At 38.8% G+C, this 20,114-nt stretch overlaps 1 protein-coding gene across 9 annotated transcripts in view; it reads right to left on the reverse strand.

Annotated features, from left to right (window-relative positions):
- Rbms3 (RNA binding motif single stranded interacting protein 3) overlaps positions 1–20,114 on the reverse strand; it is a 982,465-nt gene that overhangs the window by 312,979 nt on the left and 649,372 nt on the right. For all 9 annotated transcript variants that reach the window (XM_008846470.3, XM_017801456.2, XM_029570082.1 and 6 more), the window contains exon 5: positions 300–457. In XM_008846470.3, coding sequence (XP_008844692.2) covers positions 300–457 — 158 coding nt within the window. The remainder of the gene's footprint in view (positions 1–299; positions 458–20,114) is intronic.

Here is a 20,114-nt window from a genome sequence, read left to right on the forward strand (position 1 = left end):
AGTAAAGACTCTGCTTGATGTTTACATCTCCAATCCCGTGTATTTGTTATCTGGAGGGGACCCATCGAGTCACGGACCCTAACAGTGCATATTTTAGCCAGCACTACGTATTTATAATTTCATGAGTTTCTTTGGCTTGAAACAAAGATACAGAGAGATGACAGATTTGATAAGCTACCTGTATTTTATTTTGTTTTGCATATTCTATTGTTTTGGGCCCTAATGTTACAAAGGAATTGATTTGAAAAGAACGAGCAGGAAAGAAAGTTTACACACAGGATCAGCACCAAGAATTTTACCTTGCAAAGCCAACGCCCCTGCTGACTCCATTAGCGTCTCTGAGGATTCTCGTGGATATCACATGTCCGAAGGGTTTCAGCATGTTCTCAAGCTCCTGCTCATCCATAGAGATGGGGAGGTTGGAGATGTATAGGTTTGTAGGGTCTTGCTCTTGTTGCTAAGGGAAGAAAAGAAATGTAAGTTCTGACTGTTGACAAGCACTGCCCAAAGGAAGGTACTGTTACTTAGACTGCAGTCGAGATTCTAGTCCCTAAAACTGCTGAAAGTACTTAAATTATGGACACTGCTTCTTTCTTTTGGCTTTTCTTTCTCTCTTTCTTGCCCTTCTTTCCCTTCTTCCTCCCTCCCTCCCTCTCTCCCTAGCTCCCTTCCTTCCTTCCTTCCTTCCTTCCTTCCTTCCTTCCTTCCTTCCTTCCTTCCTCTTTTCTTTTAAGATAGTGTCTCATTGTGTAGCCCAGGCTGGCTTGGAGTTCATTATCTTTGTGCTTCAACTATCCAGTGCTGGGATTATAGGTGTGCATCACCACAATTGGCCACTATTTCCTGTTACTGAACTCCCTTCCTGTGTAGAATGTTTATCATAGAATAATGCCATCAAGAAAGCCAAGCACTCTGTCTTGCTTCCTTATAAAAGATAAGTGCACTTATAGTGCAACTGAATTCAGGTGAACACAGATAAAATCGTATCTCCTATCCATGAGGCAGACATACCACAACACCTGACATCTCAAATGCCATGTGGCAGTGAACTTATAATTATGTTTTTCCATCTGGACTCAGTGTTTGTTATGATGAAGTATGAGAGTATGAAGTATGAGAGTAAAACCCTCGTGGATTTGATTTTCTTTCATAATTTCAAGTATAGAAGACTCATTAAGACTACAGGCCTTAGTGATCTCTTGGTACAATTTTTTTAAGCTGTGGACTTTTATCTTCTTACGTTATAGTTTGCCTTGGCATACACACAACTCCAGTGTTACCATATTTGCTATGTGAGGTGGTTTTTGAGAAGATAAGGGATCCTGAACAAGCACTGCAAAAACATCTAACAACTGAGAATGCCATTGAGTGACTGACTGACAGGTAGGTTGTATACAGGGCTTGGATCTACTGAACGAAGGAATGATTTACAACCACAGCAGGCAGAACATAACAACATGAAATTTCACCGTGCACCTGAATGGTGGCAATATGCAAATTACAAATTATAATTAAGAATATATTTCTGGAATTTTCATTGGTTATTTTCAGTCTGTGGTTGACTGTGGGTAATTGAGACCCCAGAGCTCGAGTCACCACCGGAGGGCACTGGACTCTCTATGAGCTACTGCTCTTCCTAATCTACTGTCACTCTAGTTACTGATGCTACATTTGGTGAGGTGTTGTTCTAAGGACTTGGATGAACTTTTTTCACTCACTGTTTCTGTAAGATACAATTCCGTTTTACAGATGACAGAATCGGTCCAGAATTTGTCTATATGGCACAGTTCACAAGTGTCAAAGGCAAGGCAGATCTCTAGCCTATCACACTGCCCCTGAGCTCTGAACACTGCCTTCCACCAGAGGAGTAAATGTCATGCTGCGGACCCAGATCGTCAGCATCAACATCACCCAAAACCAGGTAAGGTGATAAACACCTGCAACCTGAGCACTTAGGAGGAGGAGGCAGGACAGTTAGAAGTTCAAGGCTATGCTCAGCTTCATAGGACATTTGAAGCCTGCCTGAGCTTCATGAGAGACTATCTCAAAATAGATCAATTTAAAATAAACACATTTTTAAAGTGTCCTGGAAACTAGCTAGAAATGCCAATTCTCAGGTCCCACTATGAAATACTGAATCACGAACTCCAAATGTGGGCTGAGCAGTCTGTTTTGACAAGCCCTCCAGATGACTTAAAACTGTGTAAATCTGAGCGATGCCATCTTTGACCAAACTTATATGCAAATGAGATCATTAGGTCTACCACTTGAGTCTCATGATGCTCATACAAGTTTTGCTTAAGAACATGGGACACCAAACCACAATTGTTAACATTATTTGTATGTGTAAACATTCTTAATTCATACAAAAATTGACAAATGAAAACTTAGCCATATTTATGTTGAAACAGTTGTACTGTCAGATTAAGTCACAGCCATAATGACATGATTAATCATGAATATCAAAATACGTCAGATATTTAATTGAGTCACTCTAATTTAACCAAAACAACAACTTTAGTTTCATAAATAAACAAGAGATTTAACCAATAAAAGAAATCCTGGAGGCAAGTAGAAATGCTATTGTATAACAATAAAAACCTGCAATTAGAAAATTAATGATTTAAAAATATAATGAAAAATTATAAAAACAAGTTTCCAAATATTATTGTAGATGAAGAAATAATTTTGTACGAAATAGAATTGCTTTATTTATTTATTTTAGTTTTTTAAGACAAGTTCTCCCTGTACCCCTCAGTTGGCCTGGAACTCACTATGTAGACCAGGCTGGCCTTGATCTCACAAAGATTCTCCCTGTCTCTGTCTTCCAAGTGCTGGGCTCAAAGGTGGGTGCCACCACACCTGGTTCGACATTCTTTTCTACAGCTCTAAATATAGGTCTACATTTAGGTCATGATATCTTTATGAAGACTTGAGAGGAATAAGATCATTGAGCATTTTTTAAACATAATTTACTTTTTGAACTTTTTTTATTACCATGGAATATAGCAAGAATGAACACATAATCTGTCTGGAAAAGACCATACCTTTAACATTTGAGAGTCGTGTTCATGTGGAAAATGTTGAACTGAGGCCTTTACATTTCTCTCCCCCCCGCCATACTATGGCCAATACATGTCTTGATCATAGCAGGAAAATAGAGATAATATTATCTTTGCCACTGGATAGTTGATGCAGTCTCCCTGATACTTCAGATACATAATAATGAGTCTTATGCACATAAAGTTTCCAACGTTTACAGTATTTTACTATCTATCACTTAATTTTAATCTTCCTATCATCACCGCAAAGGTATTTTGGCAAATATCATTGTATGTGTTGGATAATGAGGAGAGGGAACCATGAAAGATTTATCATCCCGCCCAAGGGCAATCTGATAATTAGTGACAGAGTTAGAATTAGACTTTGCAACCATTTTTCCTATCTTCAGGTTCAGTGTATTTTCTATCAGTCCAATGTTCCCCACGTTTCCATCATTTGCATATTAGATCTTAGAAATGTTTGCCTGCCATGTGCTATTTATTCAAAAGTTTTCTCTAAACTAACATGCCTTTAGGACTTAAATGAACTCATTTAAAACTATGTTTTTATGTTGTTCATATAACTGAAAAGCCAGGGTCTCTTACCATAAATAGAAGGTTACTATCAAACAGTGAACATATTAACGAATTAACAGTATTAAATTCTAGCTAGACAGTGTATGTTTGCAGAAGGCGTTGACATTTCTGCTTGGCTTTGTTGCAAAGGAGACTCTTAATGAAGAGAGGTGTGAGAGACACATTAGCACATTTGTTTTAAACAGGGAAGAGTCAGAATTGACAAAGCGCTGTGAAAGGAACAACTTCTATTTTAATGCATATGCATGTGGGGAGAGGGTGTGTGTGTGTGTGTGTGTGTGTGTGTGTGTGTGTGTGTGTGTGTGTGTGTTTAGACTAAAGGACAGTCTCAGGTCGACCTCAAGTCTCCTTCACAGGAACTCCGTTCACACCTTTGAGATGGGTCTGTCATTATCCTGGGTTTCACCAATCAAGCTAGTCTGACTGACCAGGGTATCCTGAGGAGCCACTCGTCTTCACTCTGGAGTTACTAGCACACACCACCATAGTTGGTATTTTTACGTGGGTGCTAGCGATTAAACTCAGGTCCTTATGCTTTTTAGGTAAGCACTTTACCCACTGAGCTATGTCCCCAGCTCTATGAACAATTTGCTTTTTCAATGAGAAATACATCGAGGAATACATGTTCAAACATTTAGGAGTCCTGCACTTACCCAGACCTTTCCAGTTGGATGGGCCACAGGCAAAGGTAGACTCATGATGGGTTGGGGCTTGCCCAGTGCTCTATGCTCTTTTACTCTGGGTGAAATGGAATCGCCACAAGCCACCTACACCATGGTACCACATGCTGCTCTGATTTTGTTATTTTTCTCTAGGCCAGTTTAGCTCCATTCAAGTCCATTTCCAAATTCCCTATGTGTTGAGTGCATGGCAGCTACTCAAAATAATGTACCATAAACAGGATTGCCCAGTAAGTTGTTCTCTGAATCTAAATTCAAACAGCAAGGCTGATTCCTTAATTTGTATTCAGAGAGGAGACGGCATTTGATGGGGTCATTTCTTAATTTGTATTCACAGAAAGAATAGGGCTTTGGGCAGTGATATTCATTAAGTAATTCCATCCTCTGAAATGCAGTGTTAGTCTTGAATATATTGGCTGACAAGAGAATTCAAGTTCTTCACAAAATGAACTTAAAAATACTACATACTCTTGTAGTTCTCCTTTCTATTTTATTTACAGAGCAGACTTAAGTGGGTGGTCATATGGGGGACGGTCAATTAGTACTATGAACCAAAAACACTTTTAGCTTTTCAAAGAATTTCTCCTGTGATAGGTATGACCTAAAAGAACATTACAGGCTGGCCTCAGACTCACTATGTGGTTAAGGAGGACCCTAACTTCCTGGTCCTTCTGCCTCTAGTTCCTGAGTGCTGGTATTATAGATTACAGGCATGCATCTCTACATCCTGAATATGTTGTCCTTGTGACTGAAGTCAGGACTTCACAAATGCTTAACAAATACTTCACCACCAGAGCTATATCCCCAGCCTTTGACTTAACTTTTTAACAACAGGCAGCTTCAGGATGTATAGAATGGACAACTTGTCCAAGCTTGTGATTTAATATATGGAAAAAGCAAAGCTAATAGGCTAGTTTTGCTAGTTTCAATATAGTTCAAGGAGTTAGTAACAGGCTAGCAATAAAGCAAAAGGGGCCCATGTACTTTTGTACTGGGTCTTACTGCCTTCCCAATTCAAAACACTGAGTTTACCGTTAAATTTCAATGACTAGAAAATGGCAGATTATGGATCTATGGAATATTATAACAGACAGATTTAGAACTTATGCATTCTTTGTTAAGTTCACTTTGTGCTATGCTTCAATGTGTTTGAGTTACAGAGATCCCAGCCTTAGGTAATGTCCCACCTGGACAGTTGGTGAATGAATACTGTGCAGAATACACTCGTTCATAAAATTATATGCCTGCCATTCACACATCTATTACATTTAACTGGTCACGTTGCCATAAGTTACATCACCATTTTGGCCTTTTTCTTTATCTTTTCATCTGAGCAGGAATTCCTTGAAATATTATTCAGTTTTATTAGTCTAATTCATGAGAAATTTAGGAATGTTGTCTCTGTTATTAACGTGAGCAAAGATTTGTCATTTTATCAAAGAATACATTTTTCTCTGAATGATTCTTGCTATTTTTCCCCCTCTAGGTCTTAGTGTATGTAACCTGTCAAAATAGGTTTTACTGGTGTTCATTTGCTTCTTACTAGGGACATTTAAAGCTCACTGGGACATTTAAAACCCACTAAGAAAAGGAATACTTACAGAAGGGGAAAGATATTTCCATATCTAGATCAAACTGCTGGGTAACAAGTTAGGTGTGAGTCATATCTCTGATACTGGGTGGAGATATGACCTTCTAAACTTTCCAGAAAGTCATAAGGTTATGATCTAGCTAGAGGCTTTCTGGTAAAGAACAAAGATGTCCTATTGTACCTTCCAATAAGAATTAATCCAAATGCGGGGCTGGAGGGATGGCCCAGCAGTTAAGAGCGGTGGCTGTTCTTGCAGAGGACCTAGGTTTGATTCTCAGCATCCACATGATGGCTAACAACGGTCTCTAACTCCAGTTCCAGGGGATCCAACATTGTCTTCTGACCTCCACAAGCATTGCAGGACACAGGTATACCTACCTATAGGCAGGCAATACACTCACACACATAAAATTAAATAATAAATATAAATAAATAATAAAATATAAAAAATTAATCCAAAAGGGTCTCTCAGTGACTTGGAAAGGAGACTATTCATCAGGAAAGTTGACTGTGCTAGAGATTTTAGGACATAGCGGTAAATCCAGTCTAACACATAGATCAGCACAAAGGTCTCTCTGTCCATTGCTGACACCTAGGCCTTGAGACTCTCTTTGGAATATATACTAAAATGAAATGGACTCAGCCCTTGGATGAGACATCTGCACTCCTATGCTCATTGCAGACTATACACTGTAGCCAAGATACGGAATCAGCCTAATTGTTCATCAGTTAATAATGGATAAAGCAAACAAAGACACCATGGAACAATGTTCACTCCTAAAAAGAACAACATGGATAGACCTGGAGTGTGCTATGTTAAGGGAAACAAGGCAGGTACAGAAAGGTAAGTACCACACAATCTTATTTATATGAGGAATTGAAGATAGTTGGTTTCATAAAAGCAGAGAGAAGTGGTTACCAGAGGCTGTGGGAGGAGCAGGGATAGAAGGAAAGAGAAAGGATGGAGAAAGGATGACCCATGGGTACCACGTTGCAGTTAGATAGGAGCAAGATGCTCTGGAGCCTACTGCCTAGAGTGGCAACCACATATAACACTAATGTACAGTGCATCTCAAAAAGAAGAAAGAGTTTGAAAGTATTTACCACAAATGTAAATATTTGAGAAAATAGATATGCTTAATGTGATCTAAATATTATATACTATATACTGTGTCAAAACACATTGGGGCTGGAGACATGGTTCAGCACTTAAGAGCACTGGCTGCTCTTCCAGAGGACCCGGCTTTAATTTCCAGCACCTACATGATGGCTAACAATTGTGATAACTACAGTTACAGGGGAATCTGACACCCCCTTCCTTCCTCCATAGGCATTGCATGACACAGGTGCACTTACATACATGCAGGCAATACACTCATACACTCACAAAAATAATGAAAATAATAAAAAATTAAATCACATTATTCCATTAATATGGACACATTTTATGTTACATAACAGTTAAAAATAATTGTAATAGAAATGGAAAAGAGGGCCATTCAGAGGGACATTCATTCAAACAGAAGATAATATTACTTTCTAAACAGATTTACAGTAGTAAGTGTTCCCAGAACATTTTATAGCACATGCTCCTCTTCTCAAACCCTATCATATAGATAGGCCAAGAGTTCTTATCTGAACTTTGCAAATGAGAAACTGATTCTGATGTGTTCAGAAGGCACAAGGTTTATAGATGAATATATTCTTTCTTCCGAGACTCTGGAGACTGGCCACAAACATTGCTACTCAATGAATTTGTGTTAGAGAAAAGGAAATCGATGTGGAGACAAAGGAGCAAATTTTCTAATGGAGTCATCTATTTTAAATGCGGTAGCAGTTTAAAAATTAAGAATCATAAAAGTTAATTTTTTCAAAACAGAAGCAGAGACGGCAGCAGCCAAAGGCATCAGGAAGCATGGAATTAGCTTACCTTTAACTTTGTACAAAGACCTCCATCCTTTTGCAGGGACATCTACTCACTGGTAGGTGTTATGGTGTGTGCCTCCAGCAGAGAAATGAGGAAGCCTGCTGTTAGTGTCACACTCAATTCAGTGACATCATGTGTGTAACCATTTATTTTCTGTGTCAATTTTACTTGGTCAGAGCCGGGATATTTGCTTGAATGTTATCCTAGGTGAGTCAGGGAGGGTGATTTTGAATGAGTTTAATCATTTGATATGGTAGACTATATAAAACCGATTGTCTTCCCCTTGGGTTGGTTTGTCCAATCAGTTAAGATCTGAGTAAAACGAAAAGATGAATACTCCTGGGAGTTAAGAAAGAATCTCCTTACCTGGCTCCCTATAAGCAGAGCTGCTTTTATCTTCTGATCTTCAGATTGAGAAGGAAAATACCCTTTCCTCTTGGGTTCTGTGCCCTTTCTGGGACTGGAACTTCAGGGACAACACTCCTGGGTCTCTAGCTAGTCCAAAGAATGTCTTAGAACATGTCAGCCTCCATAGTTTCATGAGCCAATTCCAGTTGACAGAGATAGAGAAATGGAGAAAAGTAGGAAAGGAAGAGGGAAGGGGGAGAGAAAAAAGGCAGAGAGGAGAGAGCTGAAGAGACAGGCAGAGAGAGATGAGAGAGATCTTACTGATTGGTTCTTGTGGGATAATGCTTATTATGCAATGTGTTAATTCTGTAACATCTGCGTTGTCAGAAAAAATAGGACACATATTCAGTTCTGGTCTTCATACAATCTTTCTATATTCCCTGGGCTGGTGACCTTACCTTTGACCAGGTGAGTGAGATGCATAGCCTTCACCCTCAGACAAACCCTCTTAAACCAAACATCTGAGTAACTTCATAGAAGAGCAAAGAGAGGAACAAAGGAGACTGCCAGGAAGCAGGTTTCCACCCCTGTATAGTGATCAATCAAGTCTTCCAGTTCTGTTTGCCAAATAACCTTCGGCAGCCTTCATCCTCTACTACCAGAAGAGAGAGGGCAACTTCTCTTGTTCTCCTACATAGTAATAGAGGTGGAGGAAGAGAACTTGGAAGTCTGGAGCCAGAGGACTGTGAGTTCCAGGCCAGTTTGGTCTACAAAGTAAGACACTATCTTAAAAATCCATCTGTGTGTGTGTGTGTATGTGTGTGTGTGTGTGTGTGTGTGTGTGTGTGTGTGTAAATTTTGAGGAGGTTTTACTCCTCAAACACCTGTAAGAACCCTTTCCCTAAAATAGAAAGAAACTGCTAAGAAATGCACATTGTACAAGAAGCTTTTAATTCTTTCAGATTTAATGTAAGCACTGCAGTAGTGAACAGAGGTGATGTCCTTGAGTTCAGTCCGAGGATTTTGCTTGCCCTGTGAGAACGTGCTAAATTAACACTGAGCAATACTGTGATGGCTCCATAGTATCACTGTAAGATGCTGCTATGTCACAAAGATCTATGAATGGTTTTTATTTATTATTTTTATTTTACGTGTAGGAGTGTATTGCCTGCACATGTGTAAGAGCACCCATGTCATGCAATACCCACAGAGGTCAGAAGAGGGCATCAGATTCCTCTGTAACTAAAGTTACAAACCGCTGTTAGCTTCCCTGTGGGTGCTGGGAATCAAACCCTGGTCCTCTGCAAGAGCAGTCAGTGCTCTTAACCACTCATCCATTTCTCCAACCCCAACCTACGGCCTTGTCCTGAGGATTCAGATGGCCAAAGGTGAGAACAGAAAACAAAGGCACAGACAGCAACCCAATACTGTGAACAGATTTCTCATTTCCTTGGATTCTTTTTACTTTCCACTCTGAAAGGGCTCTAGGGTGTCCACTTTATCCAGCTGCTGTGCACCTGGGACAGAAAGGTGTCATCTGGTTTGTTACTGGTGATTTCAATCCTTCTTTAAGCAGTTATAGAAATTGCACACATGTCACCATAAGTTGCTGTGATACCCTATTAATTTTCATCTAGAAGACTCACACCACACACACACACACACACACACACACACACACACCACGTTGGGGGGAGAGAGAGAGAGAGAGAGAGAGAGAGAGAGAGAGAGAGGAGAGAGGAGAGACTATGTGAACACTTAAGCACCGAATCCTGTAAAATTAGGGCTGTTTGGTAAAATGCAAGATGGTCTGATCGATTTGAGTTTCTGATAACAGTGGATAAGGGGTGGAAGGGATTGACTTAAAGTACATTTTATACTCATGTGGAAATGTCTTAAGGTAACCCCATGTCATGTGCAATGAATATATACCAATAAAAGCAAATAAGTGTGAATCAAAATCTTCCTAGTCTAATTTTTCCTCAAATATTTCATGAGAAATACACTAAGAATGTTCACTGCCATGTGGGATTAAGACTAAAAGCATCATTTTACATAAATAACTTGCTGCTAGTATTATGATCGTTTGAGGCATATTATCTAGCCATGTGACAAGAACTATACTTTAAAGTCATTTAAATTCATTAGATTTTTATGGCTTTGAATAACCCTGGAGGTAGTCTATTCATGTCCCCTTTTACATGTGAGAAAGTCCACATTACAAGGCGATGTGCCATTGCCCAAACTCACACAGCTGTTACAAAATCCAGCCAGAACTGAAATTCAAACTAATTTGAGACAGATGCTATGGATGCTGTGCTTAATGGCTGACTCATGGCATTTTAAAAGACGAGAATGAGGAATGCATTGTTGGGTGACTTCGTCCAGAGATGTGTTTGAGGCGTAAGACATTTAGCAAGCCAACTCACCTTTCTTTAAAAAAAGTCATATTAATACCGGGAAAATAAGTGAGCAAATGGAAGCAGAGGGTAAGTCTTATTAGTAAGGCTAGAATCATAACATTTTCCCAATACTGAGGAAAATTAAACCTAAGTTTCTTCTAACCTCAACTTCAAAAGGATTATATTAACAAAAGCTATGTTCAACAAATAGAAAATGAGAAATCACAACTCGTGCAGCTGTCTTGCTGTTTTGCTTGAACCTACTTTTGTTTTTAAACCATCCCATGCCAATTTCACAGGAAACTGGATCTGTGGGGCCACGCACATTTCACACTATAGAGGAAGCAGTCACCTATAGGTTGGTACTTAAAAAAAATTGATCCTCACATTAAAATGCTGTCAGTCAAAGTGAAGGACAGTATGCCCCATGCTTATGCAAGCCTAATCTTCCCCAAGAGAACGTGAATGGGCTACAAAAGGTTTTGAAACCTGTTGATTATAACACAAGCCTAGAGAAAATGTGACATGAAGTGTGGGAAGTTTTGTGTGTGTGTGTGTGTGTGTGTGTGTGTGTGTGTGTGTCTCACAATGAAAACAGTCTATCAACTCAAGGTGCATGTGGAAGATCCCAGGATCCTATCTTGTTTCCATATCTCATACCAACATGATGGTCTTGGTTCAGAACAGCACAGAGAAGGTGTAACCAAGAATTGCTGTGGTACAGATGAGATTAACTACTTGATCTTTTAAAAGTGTTTTTTCTTATCATGTTTGACTTTTATTTTGTATTTGTTTTATTTTAAATTTTCTTAAAATGCACCTGTGGGAACAAGTTAAGTCTTTCTCTTAATGTTACTCAGTAAGGGATTTAGTGGCCACCAGCAGTGCCTGGAGATCACAAAATAAAAGACATATACTTTCAGTTCCTGCTCAGTTGCAGGTTTTCTATCTGTAGGAATCCTCTGGCCCAGAAGAGTAACACAGTCGGGAAATTGCAGGCACAAAAGTTCCCAACAATCAGATCCAAAGACACTTCTTGATTTACATATGGTGACGTGGGCCACTTTACTAAATGAATCATCCACTTGTTCTTGGCGTGTGTTATGGTCATCCCTTCCCCCATTCAGCATTTCTTCATCTTCTAGTGCCTGCTGTCCTCTGAGCTATACCCAAGGACATAACCCTAACAGGCCCTGATCCATGCCAGCCCTACATATCTTAGTATAGTGGACACATTATAACAGGATTTCAATAATAAGATGCTATTTAACTCTACTTAACACATTTTAACTTTCGCAGTCCATTACTTGAAACTCTATTTTCCTTGAAATGGTGATAATGGTGATTAAACAGCCTACAATGGTATCTAAATGGTATCTCTGCCACATAATGAACATGAAAATTGATTGTTAAATATATAAACCTCTCAGACATGGGAAGTCTTAGGGAAACTGCAAATGTACTCTATGTTGGCTACATAACTACTCATATAGCTCCAATTCAATAAAATGGGAGGTTCATAATATTCTAGAAATCAATATATAGGCACAATGGGTCAACAAAGGAGAAGGAAACTACAATCAGACAGTTCTATAATATTAGCGCATTATTTCCACTTCTCAGAAAACCTCTAGGACCATAAAATGATACTAATCCTAATAACCTCAAGGGGTTAGTGTGAGAATTCAGTGATATACCATACTGAAGGTGCAGCAGAGTGCCAGGTACACACAGAGACCTTGGGAACTCTTCATTATTTCTGTAACTATAATTACCCAAAGAAATTTAGAATATTCCAAAATGACTGCTACCAACTAAATGTAAGCCATGGTCACAAGAGAAAAACCATCACTACTTATGATTCAACCCATTGCATTTCTCCCAGCTGCAAACTTCCTAGGCACTGTATTCAGTTATACAGAGATGGGCATATTAAATTGGTGATGAGATCCCTAAAAATGTGGCCAACTGTATCACCAAGAGAATCTAAGAATATATTACAGGGTCTGAAACAACAAGGTTCCTATCATTTCTGAGCTGAAAAGATTAATGATTTATTACTGGGCTCATTAATCAAAACTGTGTGGTTTTCTTTTTTTTAAGGAGCAATTCTGCTCTTTGAGTCAATTAGGCCACAGAAGCTATTACACTAAAGAAGTTCCAATGTTATTGAGACTTCTTAGGGAGCGTTTAGAGTATAAAATAAATGCTATTATTCAGGAGATACTGAATTGCTAAGCTTCTTAAATTTGTACAGTTGGGGACCTGCAGCACATTAAAATGCTGAAACTCATTAAGAGCCTCTTTTTTCCCCACCTAGTTTCAGAGCCATTGGAATGCTTAGCACAGTGGAAAATACTCTCTTGGATTCCAGAGAAAGAGCTTTCTGATCTTATTGGCTCCACTTTGGTGAATCACTGAGGCAGAAATGGTACCTGGTATGTGAGTGGGTGAAGGTCTCGACGGAAGACCCGAGGCCTGAAGATGGCTGTGAGAGTAGTTGATGGGCTACACGAGACAGGAGTAAGGTAATTAGTCCATATTTATCCCTGTCTTTATAATCCTAGATCTCTGCTCAAAGCAATTTGGACATTGATAATCTCAACGTTGGTCTTGGTTTTATTGTTAAAATGAAATGAGAATGTTTGAGTCCTAGTATTAGAAAATAAATAAAAGTGAGAGGAGAGAAAGCCTCTTCAAATAAAATAAAGGCAACACATTTAGAAGGAATGTTGGAGTTACAAAACCTCTACTTGGCCTCCATGACTGTCTATTGATTTAGGTGAAAATCATCAGTAAAAGTCTGAGGAGAGTCAGGCAGGTGTGGTGGTGTACATCTGTCATCTCATCACCTGAGAGGTAGAGATAGGAGGATAAGGAGTTCAAAGTCATCACTGACTATATAGCATGTCCCGGGCCAGCCTGGGCTACATGAGATCCTGTCTCAATGGGATAAGTGGATAAGTGATAGAGCAAAACACCCAATATCTTTCTCAAGTTTCTACATAGGCATGGGTGTGTGAACCTGCATATACACATGTGCATACACCATACACACACACACATGCACACACACAGACACACAGGCATGGACACACACGCACACACAGACATGCATGCGCACACACACGCACACATACACGCACGCATGCACATGTGCACAGACACATGCGTGCACGCACACATGCATACACACGCACACACACACAAATTTTAAAAAGGAAAGTCTGAGGAAAACAAGGAACTATACAGAATCCCTAAGAATCTTCCTAAAATAGGTATTAATTATAAGTGGACAACAGTGACCTTTTGACGGAGACAGCTTCAAGCCACCACTTTATACAGATAATCAAATAGAATCTGAGTGGGATAAGTGAATAAGGGTTGTCGTGACAGCACACACTATAAAGGACCCCACTGCATCGAGGCCTCCTTCCAGCAAAACCAAACAAGAACTTAATCCTCAGTAAACATCAGCAAATCTAGAGTAAAGGGTATTCTATGGAACAAATGACCTTAACATTTAGAAATGTCCAGGTGAAGAAAGAATAAGAAATTATTGCAGGTGAAAGGATACAGAGACCTGTAAAAGCAATGCCTGGTCCTGGATTTCATCGCAAACACTACCCAATTATTAATTAATTAATTTTATGTTTAATTATGTGAATAAGTGTGTATTCATATGAGTGTAGTGACCATGGAGGCCAGAAGAGAGTATTAGATTCCATGGAGCTGGCTTTACAGAAGGTTGTGAGCTGCAATGTATGGGAATAAAACTCTGTTCTTCTGCAAAAACAATACATGCTCTTCGTCTTGCTGAACCAGCTCTCCAGACCCTCCCCTAAAGTTTTCTTAAATTTTTATAAAGAACATGAATGAGACAGCACAAAACCACATTATTGCAGACGTTTCTGTTGAATGAATATTAATTTTTGCTGATAATTATTTTCCTAGACTACGTGGATTAATGTGCTTGTTATTAAGATATGTAACAAAAATGTTACGCCTAAAGTTACATAATATACATACTTGATCTCATACTTCTTGGAGCCATACAAATATATGTATATTTGTACAGAAAATTGTGAGGCAAATGTGAGGGATGTTAATTGTGTGGAAAATCTGGGGGAAAAGCATTGTGCTATATTTGTGGTTTTGTAAAAAGTTTGAAATTCTTCAAAAATAACAGAACAGCTGCAAAGTGAAAGAAACAAGCTATTAGCCTTGATAATAAAAGTCCAAAAATGAAAGTATTTATCATAAGTATTTCATCTTAGAAAAAGAAAGGCTGTGTATTTTGTGTCTTGCATTTAAACTGCAGTCCCTCAAGAGAGAAAGATCACTTAAAACACAGACTTTCACATCTGCTTCTTCTGAGTATCACACTCAGTACACCCCTATGGTGTCCATTTGCTAGGTTCATGGTTCAGAGCTTCTCTAACGTGTGTGGGTAGCACATCTGCTATCGGCTTAGGTAATTGGATAGAAAGAATAAATATGCATATTCAAAGCAGAGGGCTGGAGATATGCTTAAGACCACTTGCTGGTCTTCCAGAGGACCCAAGTTTTGTTCTCAGGATTCAGGTCAGGTGACTTACAACCACCTATAACTCAGCTCCAGGGGCCTCAATACCCGATTTTGGCCTTTGTGAGCACTGAACACACATGCACATATATCCACATATACACAGAAATAAAAACAATGCAACCAATGCTTTTTATGATACATGCTCTATCTGAATCATGTCCAGATCAACAGACAAAGTTCATTGCACACATATACAGTAAGGCGGTGCCTACTATGTTTGACTAATGCATAGATCACTGAGTCTGAAACAGCTCAATTTTGGGCCCCAGAGGATATCTGAAAATATTTGAAGACCTTTTTATTTGTCATAACTGTAATTAAGGGGCTGTAACTAGCATTCTGCATGTCTGGGAAGATCTTCTGCAAAAAAGAAATTATCTATGATAGGCTTGAGAGATGACTCAGCGGCTCAGACATTGGCTGCTTTTGCAGAAGAGCCAGGTTTGGTTCCCAGCACTCACATGGCAGCTAACAACCCTCTGTAACCCCAGCTCCAGGGGATCCGACACCCTCTTCTGTCCCCCTCAGTCTTTGCACACATGATGCACTTACATACATGCATGTGAAACACTCATACACATATAAAATATCATCTGTGAAAGAAATTGTCTTTTATTCAAAGGTTGAAGTTCCCTAGTGTGGACACTTTTCTGAAACAGGAGAAAGAAACACACACACACATAAAAATCTATGGTGTTATACATACATATATATGTATATGTACAATATCACTATATATTATATATTTCAAATAACATATGAGTAATAGTGTTGATTTAGTTATTTTTATTAGAGCCCTTAATACGCAAAACTATATGGTGAAGTAAGAATGCCTCTGGTTATAGCTTTAAAGGAATTACTAAGCCCAACACACATTCAAGTTACATAAAAGGAAACTTGCATAGCCAAAGTAATTCCATTGAAATATTAATTTAACTTCATGGCCAAAGTCCAATGTGTCACTAACAATGTCCCCATGTCACTGAGTACTGGGACTCAAGCAGCTGTGAAATCCATTGGCATGTGACACACTCAGCTCACTCACCTCTGTTTCCTAGGAAACTTCATCTGAGCAAAGCTTTCCAGGGTGATGGCTTTTATTTGGCTTCAAATGAGCATTTTCTTTTTTTTTAAAAAAAGTATTCATTTATTTTCATTTTATGTGTATGAGTGTCTTGCTTGCATGCATGAGCGTATACATATGTTGTACAATGTCCATAAAAGCCAGAAGAGAGCATTGGATTCCCTAACTAGAGTTAAGGATGATTGTTAGCTGGCATGCGGGTGCTGGGAACTGAACCCAGGTCCTCTGGAAAAGCAACTACTGCTTTTAACCCCTGAGCCATCTTTCCAGTCCCCAAATGCTGATTTTCATAGTCATTTCATTCCTGTTTCTTTCCTCATGAGACCTGCACCCTGAGAGAAGACCAAGACCACCTCACCATCATGTGATGCAAGATGTATATTCTGAGACATTGACAGTAACTGACCATCCAGATGATCTGAAATATACTTTCCTAATTTGTAAAACTCACCATTGGATAGAAATCCCAAATTTATAAATTCTGTTTTTCTTTTAAATTACAGCACGTGCATGTGTTTCACAGTAGTTTATAAAGCAGTGGAGGCCCTAATTTACACACTCTTTAAAAAAGAAACATCATTTTTGTTATTGATGTTATTGTGTGTATGTGTATAATATGTGTGTATGTGTATAATATGTATATAAGTATGTGCTGTATCACATCACATGTGAGGAGGTCAGAGGACAACTTTGTGGAACCGTTTCTCTCTTTCCACTTTACATGGTTCTGGTGATCAAACTCAAGTTTTCAGACTTGCATGACAAGTGCTTTAGTCTGTTAGCCATCTCACAGACCCAGGAGGAAGAGCAAAAGATGGAGTTTTTCTTCTGTTGTTTGAGTCAAGGTCTAACATAGCCCGGGTGGGACAGAAGCTACCGAGGTGCAGGATGATGACCTTGAAATCCTGATCCTCCCCCTTCCACATCTACAGTGGCTGGGATTGCAGGCCTCTGGGCTTCTACCACTCTTGTTTAGGCAGTGCTGAGAATGGAACCCAAGACCTCTGGAATGCTAGGCTGGCACTCTACCCACTTAACTACACCCCCACCTACACCAGCTATACACTCACTTTCCCATTCTCATAGATAACTCATGATCATTAAATTTTATTTTCATGGACTACAGGGAGAAAAATTCTAATAGAATGAAAAACTGCCAGGATTTTTGATGAATGAACCCATTGCTTCCAAATTCTGAACACTTACATAGTAACTAGACATACATTTTAAAAGGTATAGCTGAATCAATACCTGTAAAACCTTAAGTGGGGACTGAGGACTTAAAGTGTACCAGTGAGTTAAATGAATAAACACTGTCCAAGGGTCTGGGCTGTGTGTGATAATCATACAGTCAGGGGGAACAGAGGCTGGCCTCCTTGGTGTGTGTGTGTGTGTGTGTGTGTGTGTGTGTGTGTGTGTGTGAGTTCCTTCTGTCTTCAGGAATTTCAGCTTCTTTGCAAGACAAAATGTACAGTTTTTATCTTTCTTTGATGAAATGAAGCACTCATGCCAAATACTTAGGTTTTTGAACTCTGCTTATCAAATCTAACAAAGTTAACAAAACATTGCAAAAATAGTGAGGTGTAAGCACACATGTGCACCCCAGTTCTGGACTGGTGAGCTCACCTTTAGAAGTCTTTCTTTCCTCATCTTTAACACACTGCTTCTTAAGCATTTTCTACTCACAACCACTGGGCACCCAAGATATTTTATGCAACCCCAGGTATATAGGCATACAATGTAAATGGACAAATCAAACCTTTACTGATAAGAATAAGAATTTTAACTTTCAAAATGTAACAAAATTTAAAGAAACATACAGAGTTTGTTAGAATATATATAATTTCATCATTTGTTAAAGATGAAAGAAATATGCATAGTCATGAGATGGATGGGCTTATTTATTGTTATATGAATGATTTAATCTTGGCTGAATATTTGATCCTGCAGTACAGAGAGAATCTTCAACATTTTTCAGAGTTGATAGATATTTTTTGATTTTATAATCACCAATGCTTAGAATTATGTTTTGCATAAATACATAACACAAAATGGCAGATATGTGTATAGAAATTTTTGGGAATTCTGCCCTAATTTTAAGCCAAAATTTATTTAATGATTTTTAAAATAAAATTCAAGTGAACAACTCATTCTCAACATCAAACATTTAAACATAAACAATTCAAAGACGTGAATACTAATTAATTAACCTAATCAATTAATGCCTGTGTGCAACAGGCTAGAAGGCTAGAAGACAATGTACCAGAGTCAGTTCTCTCCTTCTACCATATGGGACCAGGGGATCAAACTCAGGCTATCATGATTGGCTGCAAATGTCTTGATCCACTGAGCCATCTTACCAACACTGTTAATACCAAATTTGATATTTATGTGGTGAGAAATGATAGAAGGAAAGTATTATAAGTCTTTGTTTTCCATAATTAAACCACCATGCTTCTTACAAGTAGAACACTCTCTCTCTATATATATATACAGTAAAACTCTGTAATCCATAACATGTAATTGTCTCAACTCTGTGCTGAGGTAGTTCTGTAACATTCATTGACATTGTGTGTGTTAAGGCTTGTGCAATGGAAGGTGCACGTGTATATTGAGGACCAAGGCTGCAGCCCAGTCACATGGGCACCATGGGCAAGTGCTACCAGAAACATCTTTGATTCATTAAGCATTTGATTTTGAATTAAGTTCTGGCTGATGAATGTTCAGAAATCTTTCACTGGTACCCAAAGTTTTGCAAGTTCCACATTCAGTTACAAAACCCCAATATAGAGTTGTGACCCAAGGTTTACAAAGCTGTGGTTTAAAAAAAAAAATGATCCTGCCTCCACAGCAATACTACAAGGAATAAATGGACACTTTGTGGATCTAAGCATCTTCCCTACTGCTAGCCTTAACGGGCTCTATTCATCCCCTGGGCTTTTGTCCCTAGTTTCTTCCAATGTAAATGAGAAATAACATGAAAGTTAAAACTTGAGATTTCTAAGCCATACATTAAAAGAACCAGTAAATCAAAATATATCTCTTTACAAATTAGTGTTTATTTAGTTTATTAGATTATTTCTGAAAATCTTACTTGTTTTAGCATACATGAATCAGATATCCCTGAGCACAAAGAAATATAGCAAAAATAAAAAAAAACACAGATTCCTTTTACTTATTTTCCATGTCTATTTCTTTATGAGTCTTTGAAGAGGTGCCAGGTTAGCTGTTCAATGGATGACTAGGAGACAGCTTTAAATAAAAAAGTGGATGGATTTCAGATGAACTAAAATGGAAAAATAATGCAAAATTCAAAGTCAAAACATTTTCTAGGAAAAGAGAGGGCAGAGTTCCACAAGAAAGACAGAGCCTCCTGTGTCCTGGATGAGAAGTCCACCCGACTGGTCCAGAGGGAGAGAAGAGAGTGTGTCTTAAGAGAGGACAGAAGTTTTATAGGGTCAAAGCCTGCAGAGTGCTGGAACGAAATTCTTAGCACAATGGAAAGGGACGGAAGAACTGAAGTGAGGGAAAGACAGGATGTGATTTGTTTTAGAAATAAACTGTGTAGCAAAACGAGAGTGGGCCCAAGAAAAGGAGTGATGTCATTAGCTTGGAGCCTGGTGCCACGGATCAAGAAAGTCTTTGAAGATGTAGCATTGGAGAAGTTTCTAAGAAAGGCACAGGAGAAACATGGATTTTCACAAAGAAGCTACTTATTCTCCCACAATAAGAGTGAGAAATTTGAGTAAAGAAGGCTCCCAGGGTGATCACAGGGTTTTGATGTTGCAACTTTGCCCACACATAGATTATTCATTATGGTAAGAGGTATGGAGGACTAATTCAAGGGGGATTTCCA

Source organism: Nannospalax galili, unplaced genomic scaffold, assembly GCF_000622305.1.
Source record: "Nannospalax galili isolate Female #2095 unplaced genomic scaffold, S.galili_v1.0 scaffold542, whole genome shotgun sequence".
NCBI classification, from domain to species: Eukaryota; Metazoa; Chordata; class Mammalia; order Rodentia; family Spalacidae; genus Nannospalax; species Nannospalax galili.